The sequence below is a fragment of the Ylistrum balloti genome, unplaced genomic scaffold (genome assembly GCF_031769215.1).
Source record: "Ylistrum balloti isolate Yb309-2 unplaced genomic scaffold, AGI_CSIRO_Ybal_v1 Utg371124, whole genome shotgun sequence".
NCBI lineage: Eukaryota > Metazoa > Mollusca > Bivalvia > Pectinida > Pectinidae > Ylistrum > Ylistrum balloti.
This window is the reverse complement of record NW_026782617.1, coordinates 576,406-596,857: the sequence shown is the minus strand read 5'-3', so window position 1 is coordinate 596,857 and position 20,452 is coordinate 576,406. Positions and strand designations below refer to the sequence as shown.

General features: G+C 34.7%; 2 protein-coding genes across 2 annotated transcripts; both read left to right on the top strand.

Moving 5' to 3' along the window:
- The first annotated feature begins 3,803 nt into the window (after positions 1-3,803).
- On the top strand, positions 3,804-4,898 carry LOC132560867 (uncharacterized). The gene has a single exon (XM_060225572.1). It carries the CDS (start codon positions 3,804-3,806, stop codon positions 4,896-4,898), a length of 1,095 nt encoding a protein of 364 aa, XP_060081555.1.
- A 13,147-nt stretch (positions 4,899-18,045) lies between these two features.
- LOC132560854 (uncharacterized) lies at positions 18,046-20,136 on the top strand. Its single transcript, XM_060225558.1, has one exon. The coding sequence runs from the start codon at positions 18,046-18,048 to the stop codon at positions 20,134-20,136; it is 2,091 nt and encodes a 696-aa protein (XP_060081541.1).
- The last annotated feature ends 316 nt before the right edge of the window (positions 20,137-20,452 follow it).

The following is a 20,452-nucleotide window of genomic DNA, read 5'->3' as shown; positions in this document are numbered from 1 at the left end:
AGTGGTCAACTAGATATACTTTTGTGTGTTATTTATGTTTGATACATGACCGATAATGAAATTTTATATACATTACATGGCGGTACCAGCTGGATTTTATAGACGAAGTTGTCCTTTGTCGTCTTCGGATGGGTCATACATACCTTACATATTCATTTATGTTGAAAGGTGAAGATAAACCTTGATGTGATGAGCCATTCACCGTTAAACATTTTTTATTGGACTGCAGTGACCTTCTGTCTACTCGTGAACTTTTTATCGTAACATTACATGTGTAAAATCCCTTTTTGAAACTGTTGAGATTTGTAAAATCCTACATTACCTGAAAGATGTTGGTCTATATAATAGACTATGACGTAGCATTTTAATCTTTTGTGTTAAGATACTCATTTAAGATTGATAACATTTGTCTTTTACCTTTTGGTTTGTTTAATGTTATTTCCTTTTAGATCGCTGTGTGTTTAACCGTTTGATGGCCCTAATGTCCTTTTATGTGTTGACGGGCCATTAAGAATAATAATAATTATAGATTATCGTTGATCACAGACTGACGTATATTTCATGTTTTCAGAGTAACTGGTAATCATTGATCAAGACCATTGCTTAATATATATCTATAACATCTGTTTGCCAATACATCTCTCTTTTTTGTACATTTTGGCACTTCAAAATGTCAGTTATGCGTAGCTTAATGTCCAACATTTCACGCTATAAACATTCAAGGAAGTTATGAAACGAATAAATCAAGATCCCAGACGTTGCGAATAGGGGCAGCAGTTATCTTGTCTCTACGAATATCCTTAATAGAAGATACGGAATAAAATATCCGATTCTGCAGTCATGTAGTAGAATACAGCAGACCCTATTTCCAGACTCTCCGCTATCCCCTAAACAGAAGACGTCTGAGCAATAACCGTCTTCCTACAAGGGGAACTCACAAGAGGTCGCCTCTTATGACAATATTTTCGTGATGAGGTGAATACGCGATATCAGCTTTCAAAATATATTTCAATCAAGCTTGTATAAATGAATTAAAATTGAAGTTTTGATCGAATTCTTATACAAATCAAACTAAATGAAGAAACACCATTAAATCTAAGTTTCACTAGATTGTGGTTGATACCAGTCAAAATTTAAGGTTGGAAGGTCACATTTGATCAATTTTGAAGAATTAAGCTTGCGGAAAAGAAAAATGATATGGATATACTGGATTCAGCTTTTCGCTTCGTCTGATTTGTCATGCTTAAGATACGCATGCAGTTATTTCAGCAGAAACATTGATTGCCATGGTTACCAGGTCACTATTCTCTTGTTTTTGTGTAAGACCCATTGATCATTTTCATATAACATAGTAGTATGAAACTCCCGAAACTTACCACAGATAAACGCATGTTTAATAGTAACTGTTAGGATAACGTTGAATATACTCGTATGAAGCATGATAAATTTAAAGAATTTCCGAACGTGGCGACCAGCGCCATATTGTATCACTTCTGACCGTTGTCTATGTGACTTTTAAGATAGAATCAGGACGTAGATACATCAAGTATCCACGAAAGTAAATGTTGAACGTTTATTTTGCGATATTTTTGTGATGTTGATGATTTATAATTCATCATTTGTATAAAATGATTCCCTAAAAATACATAAAATTTTAACTTCTATATATCCTATGTCTTTCTTCTTGTGTGTGTTGTCAGCATGTCCGTAAACTTTATCGTCACAGAATACAAACTCCTCTTTAACTGAATATATGATTATAATTAGGTTTTCATATATTGGTTCTATACTACAGAATCGGTTACGATAAACATGTCCTCGAAAGAATGTTATAACCAAGATATGAACAATCATGGCGTCTGTGGGTGTGATCTACACTGCCTTTCGGGGCTTCAAGTTCTGTTTTCTGTTCGTTAATCTATCTAAGATTATTTCTAAATTTTAATAATTCGCCTTAAAATCCCAACATTGAAATGATAAAGTTTGATAACCAAGCTTTAAAAAGTCGGTAATTTCATCATAAAGATTTCTTACATGGCCGCTGAATCACTCGCCTCATTGCCACCGTGATATATCTTTGATAAAATTCAATAATTAAAGTACGGAAGAGTCAGTATTTCCCGCGCTCAATAAATTCCCTTCAAGAAAACGATAAAGTCATGCGTGATTTTACAAGAATTGTAAGGGTTAGCACCCTGTGTATACGTTTCTGTTTATTATAGCATATCAAAACATGTTCTATGAAAGGTGTTTTCAGAGCCGTTATTATGGATATATTTGTCGAAAGTGAGATATGGTCTGTTGTCTAGAAAATCTAGAAATAGATATACATGGGCTTTGAAGAATAGTTATTAAAATGGTATTATTTTCCAAAACATCTCATACCATTTTGTTGCCATCGCAATGGCAGAAGACCTGCGCTTAGAGGGATCTTGTCATAAACTCTAAAACCAACTTCATTAAAAACATACACAGATATTACGGCAGTGTATATATGTACGATATCTCGTAACATATCCCTTCCATTTCTGATTTAGCTGATATCCACACAGTAGTATCATAACATTAAACAAAATAACAGATAATACGCAAGGACTTCACTTTTCAAATATTACTGATAAATATGAGGATCATTTGAAACAAATTGGCCTTTAGCCTGTAATGATATCATTAGTCTGAGTCGAAAGTACAATCAAATTTATTTATAAAATACTGAAGGTGTATGAGAGGTAAACAGTAGTGATTGTGATAAAATGAGTTCACATTGTTGACGACAATATCATATATATAACTCACATTCACCTATATTGGTGATTTTGAGGATGACGACAATTCATAGTTTGATTATGCAGAAGAAGAAGGAGGAGGAGATGATGATGATGATGATGATGATGATGATGATGATGATGATGATGATGATGATGATGATTATTATTATCTTTAATTTATTGTTTGGCTATATTGTATCTAAATCTACATTTGTATCAAAAGGTGTTATTCACTTGTGTGACTTTAGTACAATCTTTGAGATAGCTGATTGTAGACGTTCCTAATGGACGTTTAGTCCACGCGTTTTGCAGTAACATGCATGCCACGTTGCAATGTATATTTCCTCGCATATTTTTAATCAATGATCAACTCTCTCACCTGTTACATTTCATACGTAAGTTTAATACGCGTCAATTGTTCAGTCAAACTCAAAATAAACGATGGTTTGGCGAAGACAAGATGTCGTAAGTATAGAGTAAATTACAAACGCATGTAAATTCTTTATTTGACTCCAATCTGATTATAAATTTATTTACAGGCGTGATTAACTTTTGTTAATTGTAAAATCGTTTTTATCATTGTATAAGCATCTATCTAGCCCCTAATGTTACGAAGTTCGTGCCTTTAGGCAATGGTTTATGACGTCATTACATATATTTTCGTTCAGGTTTTATTTAGGTGTTTTCTTGTTTGTACGTTTAGCGTTTTACCTTTTAGTTTTTTCTATTTTTTGCCTGTTAGTATTTCTTTTTTTACCTGTTGTTATTTTCTTACTTCATTTTGATATAGTCTACTTCTATGATCACCGAATACCTCGTTAATCATGAGTGCTTTTCCTGAAACAGGGAATTTCTATTCGCCATTCAGTTTAAGATGATTATTGTTGATCGCTTTTGGAACAAAAATTATATAGAACTAACTTTAATCTTCTTTCATTACCATTTTAGCGCCCCATTCTGCGGACATTGGTGGTTGTTCTAATATTCCTATTGCTTCTACTGGTGGTAGTCCAAAATTATCAAAGCAGACATTGGATGGTCTCCAACTCCAACGATGAAAATAATCGTGGGAGATTTATTAAAGATGCAGACCTCAGTTTGGAAGATGGTGCATTTAAATGTTTTCTTGAAGATTGTATGCAATCAACTGATTACAGTGACCAGGAAATCAAATACATCGTTTACGACTGTTCCGACGCTTGGGAAGGGGATTTCGGAGGCTGGTCAGATAGAATTGCTGGTATTCTGACCACCTTTATTATATCCATACTAGCAAAACGACGTTTTCTTATCAACTTTGACAAACCTTGCAGCCTTAATGAATATTTCATTCCAGCTTACTTTGACTGGCGATACGATCCTTCTATACTTTGGAATAAAACAAGTTCATATCACAAACTACTTAATAATAATTACAAACAAATAAAAAAATATATGTTTAGGAATGAAGATATAAATACCTTTTTCCATGACGATGTCATTTTTCTTCGTATGAACTGGGACTTTATGAAAGAATTCAGAACGAGACCAAATATTGGAAATGTTGTTCCATGGATCGCAAGATATCACCAAGCTGATATATACAAACATTTTGTTGACGTTTTCTTTAAACTTTCACCAAGCTCTCTTAATGCTTTAGATAAGCAATATCGAGCAAACCGGATACGAAACAAACTAGCATGTGCCCATGTACGTTATGGGAATAACCCAAATATGCCACGAGACGGCAAACAACCGAAACTGCCATTGGATGGTTTGTGGAGATACTTTGACAAGTTAAACAAAGACGAATATGGCATGTTTGTTGCTTCTGACACGGATAATGTAAAAGCTTTGGCACGGGAACGCTATCCTGCAAATATCATAGACACTCCTGGAAATATAACACATATTGACCAACCTCATCTAAACGATCAACGCGAAGGGTTTGTAAAACAATTACTCGATTTCTATACATTAGTCAGTTGTGATATACTCATTATTCCGTCCAGTGGATTTAGCATATTAGCTGCGTTTGTCCGTAACACAGACTCTGGACTGTATTGTTGGCGAGGACAGGACTTTCTGCCGTGTTCTAGGTACACTATCGGTGATATATTCCCCGTGGGTAAATATGGAATTAAACATTAAAATGGACATATCGGAATTAGATTGATATATATATTGGTTATAAGATGAAAAGAATGGAGCGCTGTGGCATTAATCTCTTTTATGAATGCATTTTTGTACATATGTGTTCGTACTAATTAAGAAAAGATTTCTGATTTAACATCGTTATATGAAGTCTTCATATTACGAGGAACGAAGTGAAATATAAGATATTCCGTCTTTAATTAGATTGATGTTTGATTCTCGGTTTTACGCTATACAGTATATATACGTTTCAAGTAGTTTAGGGCCGAAATAACATCGCAAAAAAGTAACGAGGAAAACCGTAAATTTAATTTGCAGACAAAATCCTGAACAATATTCTTAAACTCATATATTCATATTTCAGGTTTTTATTCTCTATTTTGCCTTACTAACAAAACTGATGTTTACACTTCTTTAAACATCAAGTCTGACGTGTAGAAACCGACCACTGTATACTTTCAGTAAAATTTAGTGTGAATCTGCTATTTTGTTTGCTCCATTTTTTTCATTTTGTAAATCGGGCTGTTCCGTCAGCACGTGTAACGTACAATGAATAACGATAAATATATCTTTAATTAGCGTTGATATAAAGAAAGAATTTTTTTAATGTACATGTTTAAATGCTTACTCGTGTGTAAAATAGATTTAGCCCGATGGACCATTTGAGCTCAAGATATACCGCGTGGTTGTAGGAAAAGAAAGGGGAAATTTAGCAAAGTCATTACAATTCTTCTGTAGGAATGGTTGGATTTCGTCCAAATTTAATCTGAAGCATTCTTTGGTGGATGGGACTATATTTTGTATAAAAGGCTGGTCTCGGCCCCCAGGGGCCAGAGGATGACACCCAATAGGGCAAATTGAGCAAATTCTTTAAAATCCCTCTGTCGGAATGTTAGGATCCCGTGCCGAATTGACCTAAAACGTCCTGTGGTGAAGAGAATCAATTTTGTGTAAACGAAGGTTGGCAAAAGACAGCCTCTTCTTCACTAGCCGCTCAACTCGATTTTTTCCTACAACGGAACCAAAATGGACATCTTTCAAACAAGCTGTATGATCAGTGAGATGATTTCGATTTCCCTATTAGTTGATTTTCAAGAGTTTGTTCCCATTTGCACGACTTTCGGGCTAGATATCTTTAACTGACGGAAAAACTCTTATTACATGGTTTCAAGAGATGCAGATTAATGAAAATTATTGGGAAGTTTACGGTCGTCATAGCGATCACACTAGGCATATTCTGAAGCTGAAGGTGTTTGTTCTTGTTAGTTTGTCTATTGGCTCTATTGTTGTATACCATTACTTATTAGGATTGACCAAGATTTATTTGGCGGGTGTCGTCCAAGAATTAGAAGACGCTTACCTCTCCGGAGGTCAGTTCAGGTAAGAAATGCCACATTACCAAACTGGTTAAGACATACTGAGACTACTGAGTAATTTACAAGTAAGACCAGTTTTTACAGGCATTTATGCAGTTGTTACGTTAAAGGTTGGTTTGTGCAATTGTGCACCCCTCATGGGACAGGTGATATTGACAAAAAATACGAATGTTTGCTGCAACATCTGAACGTAACAAGGAAAAATCAATCCAAAAGGAACAGCTTTTGTTTTAATCTATTATTTGATCATACTGTGGTCGCAAGTCGGCCTTATCGGAGATGAGAAGGTAACTTGAGCTGGCAAATACACACCTACTCGACAATAAGAATATATATATATATATTGATTGATTGTCTTCGGCTGATATTAAATAAGAATTGAGCTAAAGATGCTCGTGTTTGCTCAGTAGTCGTACACGTTTAGTCATATATGTACTCATCGGATGAACATTATTAAGGCTGTATATTTAAACAACCTTTTTGAAACTGTACATGAAAATTTTAATTCGTTTTTTTTTTATCATTATCAACATGTGATTGATTGAAGAGCTTATCAAAATATGGCTCGGGGCCTACAATTTAAACCCCCAATATAAACAAATTTCACGAAAAGATCGAAAAGAAAAATTAATTTACATTTTGTAAAATTAATTTATATGAGAATCACTCTATATCAAACGGTTGAATTTCCTCTCTGTATACATGCCTCCATTCACGATTGTTACCAAATGACGGTACATGGACATTCTTCTTGTGATATGACATTGCGAAAAAACACTCAGCACTTGCGACATCGCACTTGACCTGTAAACACTCCTATGCCGAGTATTCAGATTGGTCACAAGGTTTCATAGATGCAACCTTCCTAACTTCCTTTCTTTTAACATTTTATTTTCTTCTTTTTCTAGTATTCGACCCCACGCGACTTATACACTATTACTCTGAACGGTTACAAAATAAGATGCAGAAACATGTTTGATCACCCGACATTCAATTTTTCTCTCGTTTTTCTTGACCATTTCTCAAGTTTGATTTTTACATTGGTTTGGTTTATATTGCTTAATGTACTATCAACAGCGAGGGTCATTTAAGGACTGCCTCCCGATTCATGCGGTTTGTTTGCATGTGCTGAACGTTTGTGTCCCTGGGAGGCTATATGTTCACGAAAGCCTCGTGGTGATGGTGCGGAACTCAAGTTACTTCTGAAACTATCGTATGACAGCAAATATACAACAGGGTTTCAGTTCACACACAGGGAAGGTCAATCTTGAAGATCGATTTTGCGCCCACCATTGTTTGATCTTTATTTGTTCTTTAAAAGTTGGATCTTTTCATTTCTTTTACTCCTCTTTCATATAGTTTTGATCTTCATTAAACGAAAGTTGAAAATGCTTAAGATATAGCAATCATAATCTTGAAATGTCAAATGATGTTCACTTGTTTTTCCTAATCAATCTCAATACCCTCCACACCCTCCATCCCAAAAATTAACTAAGGTCCAATGGAACATATATGAAATTTAAGAAATGCCCTTTCAGGACCTCCGAAAAATAATTAAAGAAAAAGATTATTGTCAAAATCCAAGATGGCTGTCTGTCAGCCATTAAGTCAGAAAGGCATAATTAGGGACCGAGGGAAACATATGAAGTATGGGGAGGTTGTTGTGGTTTAGGCGAAATACTGGTGCGTTATCTATATAGTGATGGGGCGTCACGATTTAGTGGTGTTTACAATGCACTCTGTGACTCAATCCCTGTCCATTACCTATATTGGCGCCTATACACGCTGGCAACTGTTTCCATCAAAATATCTAACACGATTGGGGGTAGGGGTGGAATAATCATCTGTTGAACTAGAACCTGATCGGGTTGTATCTGTTGATGAATATTTGATATCTTTTTTTCGCGTTTTCCCCATAACCACACACTGATTTGTTTGATAATGTCTTGTTCAACTGTAACTGCTTGGAGGATCCACAAAATGTATATAACACCAGAAATATTTTAGCACGTACCCAATACGTCTATTACACCTGCCTGTTGTGTCTTCGATAACGTCGACTTATGGTGGCTGAGTCTGCATTGACTTGTCTATTCGAGAATTTTTTTATCGTAACGTTACAAGTCTAAATACCCTTTTTGAAACTGTTGATATTAATAAAATTCTAGATTATCTGAAAGATGTTGGTCTGTGCTATAGACCATGACCATTCTGAAGGCATCAAGCAAGGCACTATCTTTGTCCAATATCACTTACGAGTTGCGTTTGTAAAACTCTAGAGCGGATGATAGATTCAAGATTAATTTGGTATCTGGAATCCAATCGCATAATATCACCCCTACAAAGCGGTTTTAGATCAAAGCGAGGTACCAACGTCATTTGGTTAGACTTGAAACCTTTGTGCGTGAGGCTTTTCTAAAGAAGGAACACATGGTTGCTGTTTCCTCGATTTTGGAAAGGCTTACGACACAACGTGGAAGTACGGCATAATGAAAGATCTGCACGATATAGGTATTAAAGGTAATCTACCAATTTTTGTTTCAAATTTTGTATCAGATAGAGTATTTTAAGTCCGGAATGGAACGACGCTTTCCGATGTTCATCAGCAAGAGATGGGTGTACCACAAGGTAGCATTCTTTCGGTTACACTTTTTGGACTTAAAATTAACAGTATTGTCAAAACATTATCTCCTTCAATGGAGGGCGCTCTTTATGTCGATGACTATCGATCAAAGCGTATGAATACCATCGAAAGACAACTACAACAATGTTTGAATCGACTACAAATTTGGGCAGATGAAAATGGTTTTAAATTTTCACAATCAAAAACAGTTTGTGTGCATTTTTGTCAAATTCGGAAACAACAAAATCTGTCTCTCTGTGGTGCACCCATTCCGGTCATTGAGCAAACTAAATTCTAAGGTGTAATATTCGACAGGAAATTGTCGTTCCTTCCACACATAAAATACCTTAAAGCCAAATGACTGAAGGCACTGAATATTGCAAAGGTTGTGTCCCATACTGATTGGGGAGCTGATAGAAAAGTTTTGCCAATACTCTATAGAGCCCTTATTAGATCAAAATTGGACTATGGTTCCATCGTGTATGGATCTGCTAGACCTTCATATTTAAAATTATTAGACACTGTTCATCACCAGCTTTTAAGACAAAACCTACAACAAGCCTCTATGTAGAGGCTAACGAACCATCGCTATATAGCTGTCAAAATAAAGTGGCTTCGCAATACACCATTCAGCTAAGGTCAAATCCTTCAAATCCTGCAAAAGGCAAACCAAAAACTATTCCATCATTTGGTATTCGAATTTCCGCTCTTTTACAAAACACAAATATTGATGTTAACCAAATTCAGTCATTTGGAACGATAGAAATTCAACCCTGGCTCATGAATTCACCTGAAGTTGACTTTTTTACTTCATGAAATTGTTAAATCAGACACAGATAGTTACACCTTTCGTTCATCCTTCTCGAAATTGCAGTTAAAATATAAAACATTTCTACATTTATATACTAATGGTTCAAAAGATAATGATAAGCTTGCTGCGGCCATGGTTACATAAGATGAAACCTATGGATGCCGGCTACCGAATAACGCCTCAATATTCTGGGCAGAAGTACGAGCTATCTACCTCGCCCTTGAATATATTCAAAGAAACAAAGTAATGGGAGCTGTTATCCATTCAAACTCTCTATCTGCTCTACAGACTCGTAGCAATAGAAATATTGAAAATATGTTCATTCGTAATACCTTAATACTATATCATGAACTAGCTTTTAACTTTCGTATTGCTTTTTGCTGGGTTCCTAGGCACATGGGAATACCGGGCAATGAAAAAGCAGATCGTACCGCTCAGGTAGCTTTATCGCTACCACCTGTTGTTTTTCAACTTCATTTTACCGATTTTAAACCATTTATTAAACAAATTTTAAAAGCTCAGTGGCAGGAGGATTAGAATACCTATACCAATAACAAATTGCACTCCGTTAAACCTGTTATCAGTGAATGGTTTCCAGGCTATAGGGACAACCACCGAGATGAATTTGTCTTTGCCCGTCATCGGATGGGTCAAACATACCTTACACATTCATATATGTTGAAAGACGAAGATAATCCTTGGTGCATAGGATGTGATGAGCCATTCACCGTTAAGCATTTTTTATTGGACTGCAGTGACCTTCTGTCTACTCGAGAACGTTTCTATCGTAACATTACATGTGTAAAATTCCTTTTCGAAACCGTTGAGATTTGTAAAAATCTACATTACTCTGAAAAATGATAAAAATAATAGACTATGACATAGCATTTTAATATATTGTGTAAACATACCCATTTAAGATTTTAACATTTGTATTTTACCTTTTATGTGTTGACGGGCCGTTAAGAATGTGAAAATAATAATGATGATAATATTCAGCTCCGCGCCAGGAATAAATTAAACAAAGCAGTTTAGAAAGTTTTAGTTCCTTCTTACGAATCGTGTTATGGGGACAGCAGGGTAATTCTTACTTGGGCCTTATACAGACACATATGTATGATATGTTTATGATTCTCGGTGCATAGGATGTGATGAGCCATTCACCGTTAAACATTTTTATTGGACTGCATTGACCTTCTGTCTACTCGAGAAGGTTTTTATCGTAATATCACATGTCTAAAATCCCTTTTTGAAACTGTTGTAAAAGTCTACCTTACCTGCAAGATGTTGATCTATATAATAGACTATGACGAACCATTTTCATCTTTTGTGATAAAGCGACTATAATGTTTAAAAAAACACCACGAAAAATATAAAACGTTCTATTTTCCATTAATATGTTATTAAACTTTCTGTTAATTAATAAAATTAAAAGTACCTTTTTATTGATATCTAAAAAATAAAGAATGTAAACAGTGAGGTCTTGATCTAATTCATATATTACCGCTCGTAACCCTGATGCTGCGCATGCGTATAAGCCCAGAAAGAATCGGACGAAAAGGCGTCGAGGACTTAAAAGTTACCTTACAGAAAGTGCCAGAAAGCGTAAGAGAAAGGAGTCAGACCTGAAAAGAGGACAGGCAAGATTTGATATTCACAGGTGATAGAAAGATGAAGGAGGATCTTGGAATGAATACGGATTCGGAATTTGCGAAGCTGCTGCTTTGACTGGTTATCTTAACGTTTGCCCTATAATTATAACGTATCCGCCTGTCATTGATTATAGTCGAATATCCAATGTTTGACACGTGAATATGTTATAAACCTTACTACTAAAAGTGTTATCTGATAATTATTGAATGAAAATAGTTGGGGTATTCGTTCTAAGTGTAAAAATATGATGGTACTGGTGTTACTGTGAGAATAACGGCCGTGATGATAATCATAACCTTTATAATTAACACATAGACACATGTTGAATGGAAGACAATATATATATCAATATGTACAGACTAAGTATTAATTCCTGTGCATTTCTGCACATTGAGTTTTTTTTCTTTTCCTATTGTAATTATCTGTATTTCAAATTTTATTGTCAAATTGACAAATGGATTGGGCAGCAGGCATAGCCTATTTAAGCCCTCTCCAAACATGGTAACAAACAGTAATACAAACATAGGTATACAAAATTAGACATTTGAACATATACAAACATAAACAAATCAGAATGCTGAAGTAGGGGAGACAACTACTTAAATCTATTTCTCATATAATTCCATTTGATTTCATTTTCTAATCTTTCAGTATAATTCTTTAAATAAAAATATTACATTTAATTGAAGAAGAGAAGAAAACTATTAGAGATTAATGAATAAACATTTAGTGTTTTTAAATTACCTCACCAAACAGATACAGACCGGAAAAGTCCATTGTATCACACAAGGCCATCCACTGATGAATTTGGAAATTCAATCCCACCAAATAGTTTAATTTATGTCTATTTGCAGGTTTAAGATCTGTGATGTTCAATAAAACTTCTTCCAATTTCTAATTCTATTCATTAAGTTGTTCCCCAATATTTTGAGTAGACAATATAACTGGTCTTGTGAACACTAAACCCTCCCTTAAGAACAAATATTAATGTGCAAGGTACCTTATTTGGAAATCAGATGACCATGAATGAATGAATGAATGAATGAAAGCATAATGGGGTAGAGATCTTGGTTAGACATACTAAGTCTTCTAGTTCTTATGATATAATCTGAGACAGATAGAAGGATATGTTTATTTTCATTTTCATTGCATCTCTCACAATCATTTAGAATGATATCAATAGTTAGATGGTTTTGAACTTCATGTGATATATGCTGAAAAATATAACACGATGTTGATTAACGTTTAAACAATCAAGAAATTAGTGAGATGCTGTTTCAAATCTAAATCAACAAGAGCAAGCCGAGGACTCAGCTAGATGATCTTTCAGAAGGTCACAATTTAGGTTGCTGGCCTCATTTCTCAACTGACAGACAATGACATTGGTTTCTCGATTTCCAAAGAACTTAATAATTTCAGTTGTTCTTGTGTTAAGGTTGTGTACATGTGTTATAAAATTTTTAAACTGATATGTAGAACGAATATTTTGAAGATCCCGAGCTATATTATTAATTTTATTAAACATGGATGGGAAGAATCTTCTATAATAGTTGACAGTTCGACAGAGAGGATGATCAAATAATCTAATAGATCTAAAGGGATACCTATCTAATGTGGGATCATGAAGATAAGATTCAATAATATCTTTCAAGTAGTATGGAGATTGATCATTTATAATTTTATACATCAGCATCATTTTATGCTGCTTTCTCCTACTATCAGAAAACCAACCTAGTTCTTTATACAAGCTATTGTGCCTCTACGCAGTCCTGTTATTATTCTTGCCGCCTCTAATTGTACTGATTCTAAGAGAACTTTTAAATTTTGCGAACAATTATCCCAGACAACATCAGCGTATTCAAGTATTGGCCTAATATATGATATATATATTGTAGTTAATGACTGTCTGTCAAATTTATACTTCATCATTCTTAACACATTAATTCTTTTATAGGAATTTTGATAAATATAAAAAATATTATCATTCCACTTAGCATCATGACTGAATGTCAGACCGAGATGTTTATGTATTCGACTGACAGTAACAGGTTCATTATAAAAATATACATTTGGGTGATGGATATTCAATTTTTAGAGAAAATCGCAGATTCAGTTTTGTTTTGATTAAATTTTATGTCCCATCTATTAGCCCAGAGTTGAATATTGCTGAGATCATCTGTTAAGTTTGTGCTAGTTCAACTGGATCATTATCTGTTACAGCTTACAGGGAAGGGTCGTCAGCAAACGGTTTAATTATATTAGAAACACAATCAACAATAATATCATTGATATAAAAAACAATAATGGACTGAGAACCGAGGCCTGTGGTACCCCTGCACTAACAGACTTAGACGTCGATATATATCCCAGTTTAGACTCTTTGTTTTCTATCATCTAAAAAATTCCTAAACTACTTAAGTGATTTCCCTTTGATGCCATATACTTGAAGTTTATATAATAACCAGCCATGCCAGACTCTATCAAATGCCTTGCAAAAAACAAACCTTAATTCTTTACCTTGGTCTAAACATTGTACAATAGTGTGATGTACTGAAAGAAGTTGATTTACTGTAGAGTCCTTAGGCATAAAACCAGATTGATGTTTTGAAATAACTTTATAATCAGCTAGATAATTAAACATGTATTTAATTTTTTTTTCTATAATTTTACTAAAATATGAAGTTATAGAGATTGGTCTGTAATTAGATATTTCATTTATTAAACCTTTTCCTTTATAAATGCCATTAATATTGGCAGTTTTCCAGCTAAGGGGGATAACTCCTGTTTGTAGTGTTTTGTTAAAGAGCAAAGTTAAAGGAAGAGAAATAGAATGTTGAAGTTACTTGATTATCTTTAGTACCATATCATCAGGCCCAGCTGGTTAATTACTATTTAAGAGAAACAACTGATCACAGACATCTTGATGTGTTATTGAAATGTTATCTAAAGAATGAGGACAGTTAATTTCTATATGTGGGATTGGTTCAATATTCTCAGAAATGGTAGATATAGAAGTAACATATTTATTAAGTAACCCAGCTTTATCAAACGGATGTTGAATGAAAGATTCATCACATTTAAGAGGGGGAATAGAGTTACTTTTATTATTTATATTTTAAACAGTTTTTGTAATTTTCCACCAACTAGATGAAGAGGTATCTTTATTAGCTAACAATTGCATATTTTCTATATAATTATTCTTGGCCTCCCTAATTTTACTTATGACTTCATTCCTGATATTTCTGTAGTTTTCCCAACGACATGGTAAGTTACTAGATCTTGCTTTTCTATGTACCCTATTTCTTTGTCTAATTTTAGTTCTGATTTCTTTTGTCATCCACTTATTATCGCTAGGTCTTACTGTAATATTTCTACTAGGAATACATTCAGATATCTATTGATTGATAGCATCACAAAGAGTATTATTAAATTCATTACTATCTTGCAATTCTGAGAGTGAAACCAAATCAATCATATTCAGGTTCCTATTCATTTTAACATAATCAGCTTCCTGATAGAGAAGCATATTTTTCTTGTAAGATTTTGGTTTAAAACATCAAATGAAATACAAAATTGTAAAAGAGAATGATCACTACAAATAGGTGGAGAAACAGATACATTTTTGATGAAGTTCAAGCTGTTAGATAATACAATGTCTAATGAAGTTATTACTATATTAAGGTTAGTATTTATAGCTCTATCTAACACAAAATCAAGGGTTTCCAAATAAGCAACAAGCATATCTGGTCTATAAATAGACAACAGAGTAAAATTTTTCTAGATTCAATACATACTTCAACACAGATTAATTCTACATCATCGTGTTGTAAATCTGTTCGTCTTTTAATGAAAACTGTATTTTTATGATAAATAATAACTTCTCCACCAGGGCCCGATCTTCGGTCCAGCCTATCATGTAGGTAAGAGTCAATGTTAATATCCGAATCTAGTACTTCAGGAGAAAGATGAGTTTCTGTTAAACATATTATGTCATTATTATTTAATTCAGCTTCCACAATGTAAACTTTATTTCTTAATGACCTAACATTTAGGTGAGCAATATCAAGACTGCATAGAGGACCCGGGTTAACTTCAATGTCTTTTGAAGTTAACAGTAATATATGAAGTATAAAATAGAACAATATATTTTTAAAACTTGTATCATATTTCAAGGTAGTAAAATGATAGAAGTTGAATGAATGAGAGAGGTTAGAACTAGCTTTGATTTCCAATGTGTCTCAATATTGAATTGATATTCTATTTTTTACCCATTGTCAAGCAAGATGAGGCCTGAAGAATAGGAAATGAGACACAAGGTACATAGCAAGTAGTACTCCAACAATGCTAGAGGTTTTACGCGGCAAGATACTTCTGACAGGCGACCGCGATTGACAAAGACAATTCTCACACGACAAGCCAAAACAAAACGAATTACTATGATTGATTGTTAAAAATTATATATTATAACACTATAGAATCATTTACTGCAAACAAGAATTAGCAGAAAGGCGCACAAGCAAGTGTCATACGTAAGACATGTGCGTTTGTTTACACTTTCCTCGTAATCACTTTTTTCTTCGCGGCGGAAGTAAATGATTCGTCACGTGACAAGCCATGTGATCCATTTGGCTTTCTTCGTAATAAACCGAGCGTGAACATGTTTATAATCAATAGTCAAGACAAACAATGTTCCAACGCCGAAAAATAACCAAAAACAACCAATTTGACGTTATAGGCGCGCTTTATTATGGATATATTTTATCATTCGTAAGCCGAATTCTCCATTAACATACCATATACGTCTCTGAACATACCATTTAAGTTTTTTAACATAAAGTACCTAGATTATGTCAGGTTTTATGACCTTCTGTAGCCTATATGCCTTGGCACCTACTATAATCCCGTAACCGTTTTTTTTATTTCAGGTCAAGTTGATGACATAGGCCAATTATTATTTGAATTATATTGTTTATGGGTTACCAAGATGTAGACACAATACAGTCACAAGACATTTAGGGAATTTCCAGGTGTATTTTCCCGGTCGGCCAAGGCTCGATTGCTTTCGATTTGCAATTACAACCTATGTCATCAACTTAACCCATAAACATATCATACTACTACTACTACTACTACTACTTATTATACTACTACTACTACTACTACTACTACTACTACTACTACTACTACTAATTATTATTATTATTATTATTAGTATGGTATGTTTATGGTTAAACACAATACAGTCACAAGACATTTAGGGAATTTCCAGGTGTATTTACCCGGTCGGCCAAGGCTAGATTGCTTTCGAGGCTGCATTCATTCAGCGGGGAGAATATTTCAAATTACCTTCTGTCTATTTAACAAGTAAGTGTTTATCGTTAACACAACTAATATGTGTACATACTTATTTTAATTCAATCTTCCTAACTAAGCTTATCTTTTATTTATTCTGAATCAAAACATACCCACGATGAGTCATAAAATAAGATTTTTTATAAAATAAAAATATGACACCATATATAACATCAGAGACATATATAACATGTGATATATACGTCTCTGATAACTTATGCTTCATGAATATTACAAAAGATATTTTACAATCTCGTGTTAAATTGTAAAGATATATCAATTCAGTCATCAACTGATCTATTTTAAAACATTGCAGACGTGTCGAATCGACATTGCGTTTTATTTATAGAGTGGTGTTGGCTTGTTTCCACAATCCTGTACACCAGTCATACATACCTGTGGTATTCACGCATGTAAAAGCTTTTGATAATCTATCTGCTAAAAATATCTATATTGAAGTAAATACTCCTCTACGATCTAACCAAGATTGATAGGGTGAAACTGCAAAAGGGTTATGATCCCAATAGGTGATCCGCGAGGTACTGAATTCTCTTCAGTCAGCCAGTCTATCTTCTTTACATTTTTGCTGGTCGAATCCACGCAAATGTCTTACATTAGTAATCATTCCGAAAGTTCTTGATTTAGCTGTTTTGAACTCCATGTCAGGTCGGGAGGCCAAAGTTGAAGATCATTGTTAAATCATTGTTAAAAAGACAATTTGTTTAAACTATCAGTTTTATTGTAGAGATAAACAGTAAAGAAAGATGACTTACAAGCCTAAGCTTATGATGACTGATTGTCCACAGATCTTAGTTACAACAGATGATCGACCAAGCAACATCGGAAATATTTCTCTTTTAATAAAGGTACAGTATCTAACTTACTCCGCGCGTAAGTGAAATATATATTGGTTTTGTCATTTGACCTAAAGGGTTTCATATTCGTGATTTGTTCGTCGTCATACGCTGTCAGCCTGAACAAATTTAAACCACACATACCCGTCCAGAAAGAGGGGGGGGCATCATTTGACAGAAGATATTTAATTTTGTATACATAGTCGGTCTGATCACAAAGGCACGGGGTCCTTTCTCTTTCTTTTCGGAAAGAAACCGATATGGAATATAAGGAGAGCGATTAGGTTTTAAGACCTTCTGTATATGTCTTGCAACTTACTGTAATCCCATAACCGTTTTTTTTAAATTTCAGGTCAAGTTGATCACATAGGACATAAACCGCCAAACAAACAGCAGAGTTAAAGATATGACCATGGATCTACGGGATAACGTCTTCGTTTTCTTGTTCCAGCTGTTAACGGGCTTGTTATCAACAATGTGTTTTATGATGGTACTGCACACAGATGAAAAATTGGACAACACTATTCGGTATTCTGACATTTCGACTGAGGTTTTTATTTCACGGTATATAGTCATAGTTATCATTTCGGTAGCAGGTAATTTATTCATTAGTGAAATAGAACAGTACATGACACAATTTAGGCACATGGATATCATAGGCATTTGTTTCTCGTTCGCTGTTTTGCATTCGCAAGTGCACTCGCAAGAAAAGGATGTGATAGTTTTAGAGTTTCTGATATATCTACCCTATCTTATTGATTTCGGCTTCGATATTTTTGCTTGGTGTCTCTACTATGTATATCATGTGTCAAAATACTACACTTTCCGCAGTATTATTCAGTATTTGGTATACTTACTCTCTCTTACAATGCTTTTGATTACGGCAGTCATGTCTTGTGGACTTCTCATCCAAAACCAAGCTGGTGGGATAGGAAATCAGTTAAGCGCACACCAATATATAACAACACGCGTTGATGTCGTTAGGCCAGTGGATAGGGTAGAGTCCTTTCAAGTGAACTCCGATTACCAAACTACATTAAATACACAAACGAAACCTCGGTGTCCTGAATCCTCCTACACTGCCACGAAGACTGTCATGTGGCGTTATCCAGGCGAGGACATACAAATGAAATGCCAATACGATATAGATATTGAAGATTTTAGCTCTGCAACACCTGAAACTTTGTGGTTTCGTGATAAACAAGTGCTGACAATTGCAGAGAGACATAGAGTGGAACTTGGTTATGAAATGATTGGTTCAACCTACCAGGTTACAAGTTTGTTAACAATTTTGATGGCTGATAGTAAGGACTTTGCAATTTACGAATGTTGGGGAGAAAACCGAAGTATGCATTCGAAACAAAGTTTGAGCTCTCATATCTTGACTTTGCGAGCATTCTTCAATATAACACAAATATCACATGTTAAAAAAACAGTGTTTGCCCCAGTTGGCTTGTTAATGACCGTGCAACCGATGGACTATTACATTTTTAGCCACGATACTATCAAATTCAATCACATGGTGGAAGGGTTAACAGAACGTCTATTTGTACCTCATTACCACAGCGTCTTGTTCGGTGGATGCAGTCCATTGACTGCCCTTTATAGTTCCATGTATTGTTATGTTTTCTCGAAATCCAAATGTATCAAACTTCCTTTGTCAGAAGTTGAATTCAAAAATGCATATTTATTTCAATATTCGTATCATTTCTGTACGCATCCACAAAACCTCTGTAAACACACGATGCAGATTGAGAGAAATGTACGGAATGGAATAACTGGAGATATGGAACATCATGTGTATGATTTACCTTTGTCTGTCAACTTGGTTCCAGATACACGATTTCTCTACATGGAAATGGACAATCGTAGTTACACAGATGACATATCAGTAGCGAATCAAAACTCCCTGCGAACTTGGCATGTAATATTTGAAGTCTTCTGGTGGATCAGAATGGTTATAGAGTGCTGTTTGATAGGGATGTTACATGTCACCATGTCGTATATGCTTTCAAAAGTGTGGGATTTCATGATGAAATACTTGGTTATACGAATGAAAAGAATTATCCTGAAGCGAACTAATTTGACAACCGACATCCTGCAAAAGAAACGAGAAAATTACCGTATGTACGATGCGCTCATACTGCACCATGAAGAAGATCAAGATATTGTTCGCGATTGCATTGTTACACCACTGGAGAAGGCAGGACACCGGATTCTGTTCCCTGCGAGAGACTGGGCTGATAAAGGTAACAAACCAGCATACAAGATTCACGCAGGTGCAATAGAAACTAGTAAAGGAATTATTGTAGTATATTCCGACAAATTCAAAAGTGATCCGTTTTGCATGCGTACTTATCTTGAAAGCATGACGATTGCGCGCGTTCAACATGGCTACTTGAGCCAAAACAGTGTTTGTATTGTCTCGCTTCAACCTTGTGCACGTATTCCGCGTGATGTAGAGATAGCATTGCCGAAAGTACATTTTCTGAACTTAGTGCGAAAACGGAAAAAAGGCAGGCAAGTGGACACATTTGAAGATATGTTAAAGAAATGGATCCATTGAAGATTGCCAGATAATACATGGATTTCATTATCAAAATGTGATACAACTTTATAGCTTTGGCATAATTAATGACTTTAGAATGTAATGGGATGAAATGGTTTTTTCAACAGTTTAATTTATGAAAGTTAGGCGGTCAACAGTTTTATGAAATGGGACGTCTTTCCGAGACCATTCAGGGATAAACCTACATTTTGCAGGAGAATATTTTAAGGACAGCTGCATTTTGCATACTTTTCACAACATTAGATGAGTTTTTAAAAGATTTTGGGGTTCAAAATACAAGGGGGAGGGGATGTAAAACTTGGTGTTCGGGGGA

Coding starts and splice junctions, on each gene's coding strand:
- LOC132560867 (XM_060225572.1), top strand. CDS start 3,804: ATGGTCTCCAACTCCAACGATGAAAATAATCGTGGGAGATTTATTAAA.
- LOC132560854 (XM_060225558.1), top strand. CDS start 18,046: ATGTGTTTTATGATGGTACTGCACACAGATGAAAAATTGGACAACACT.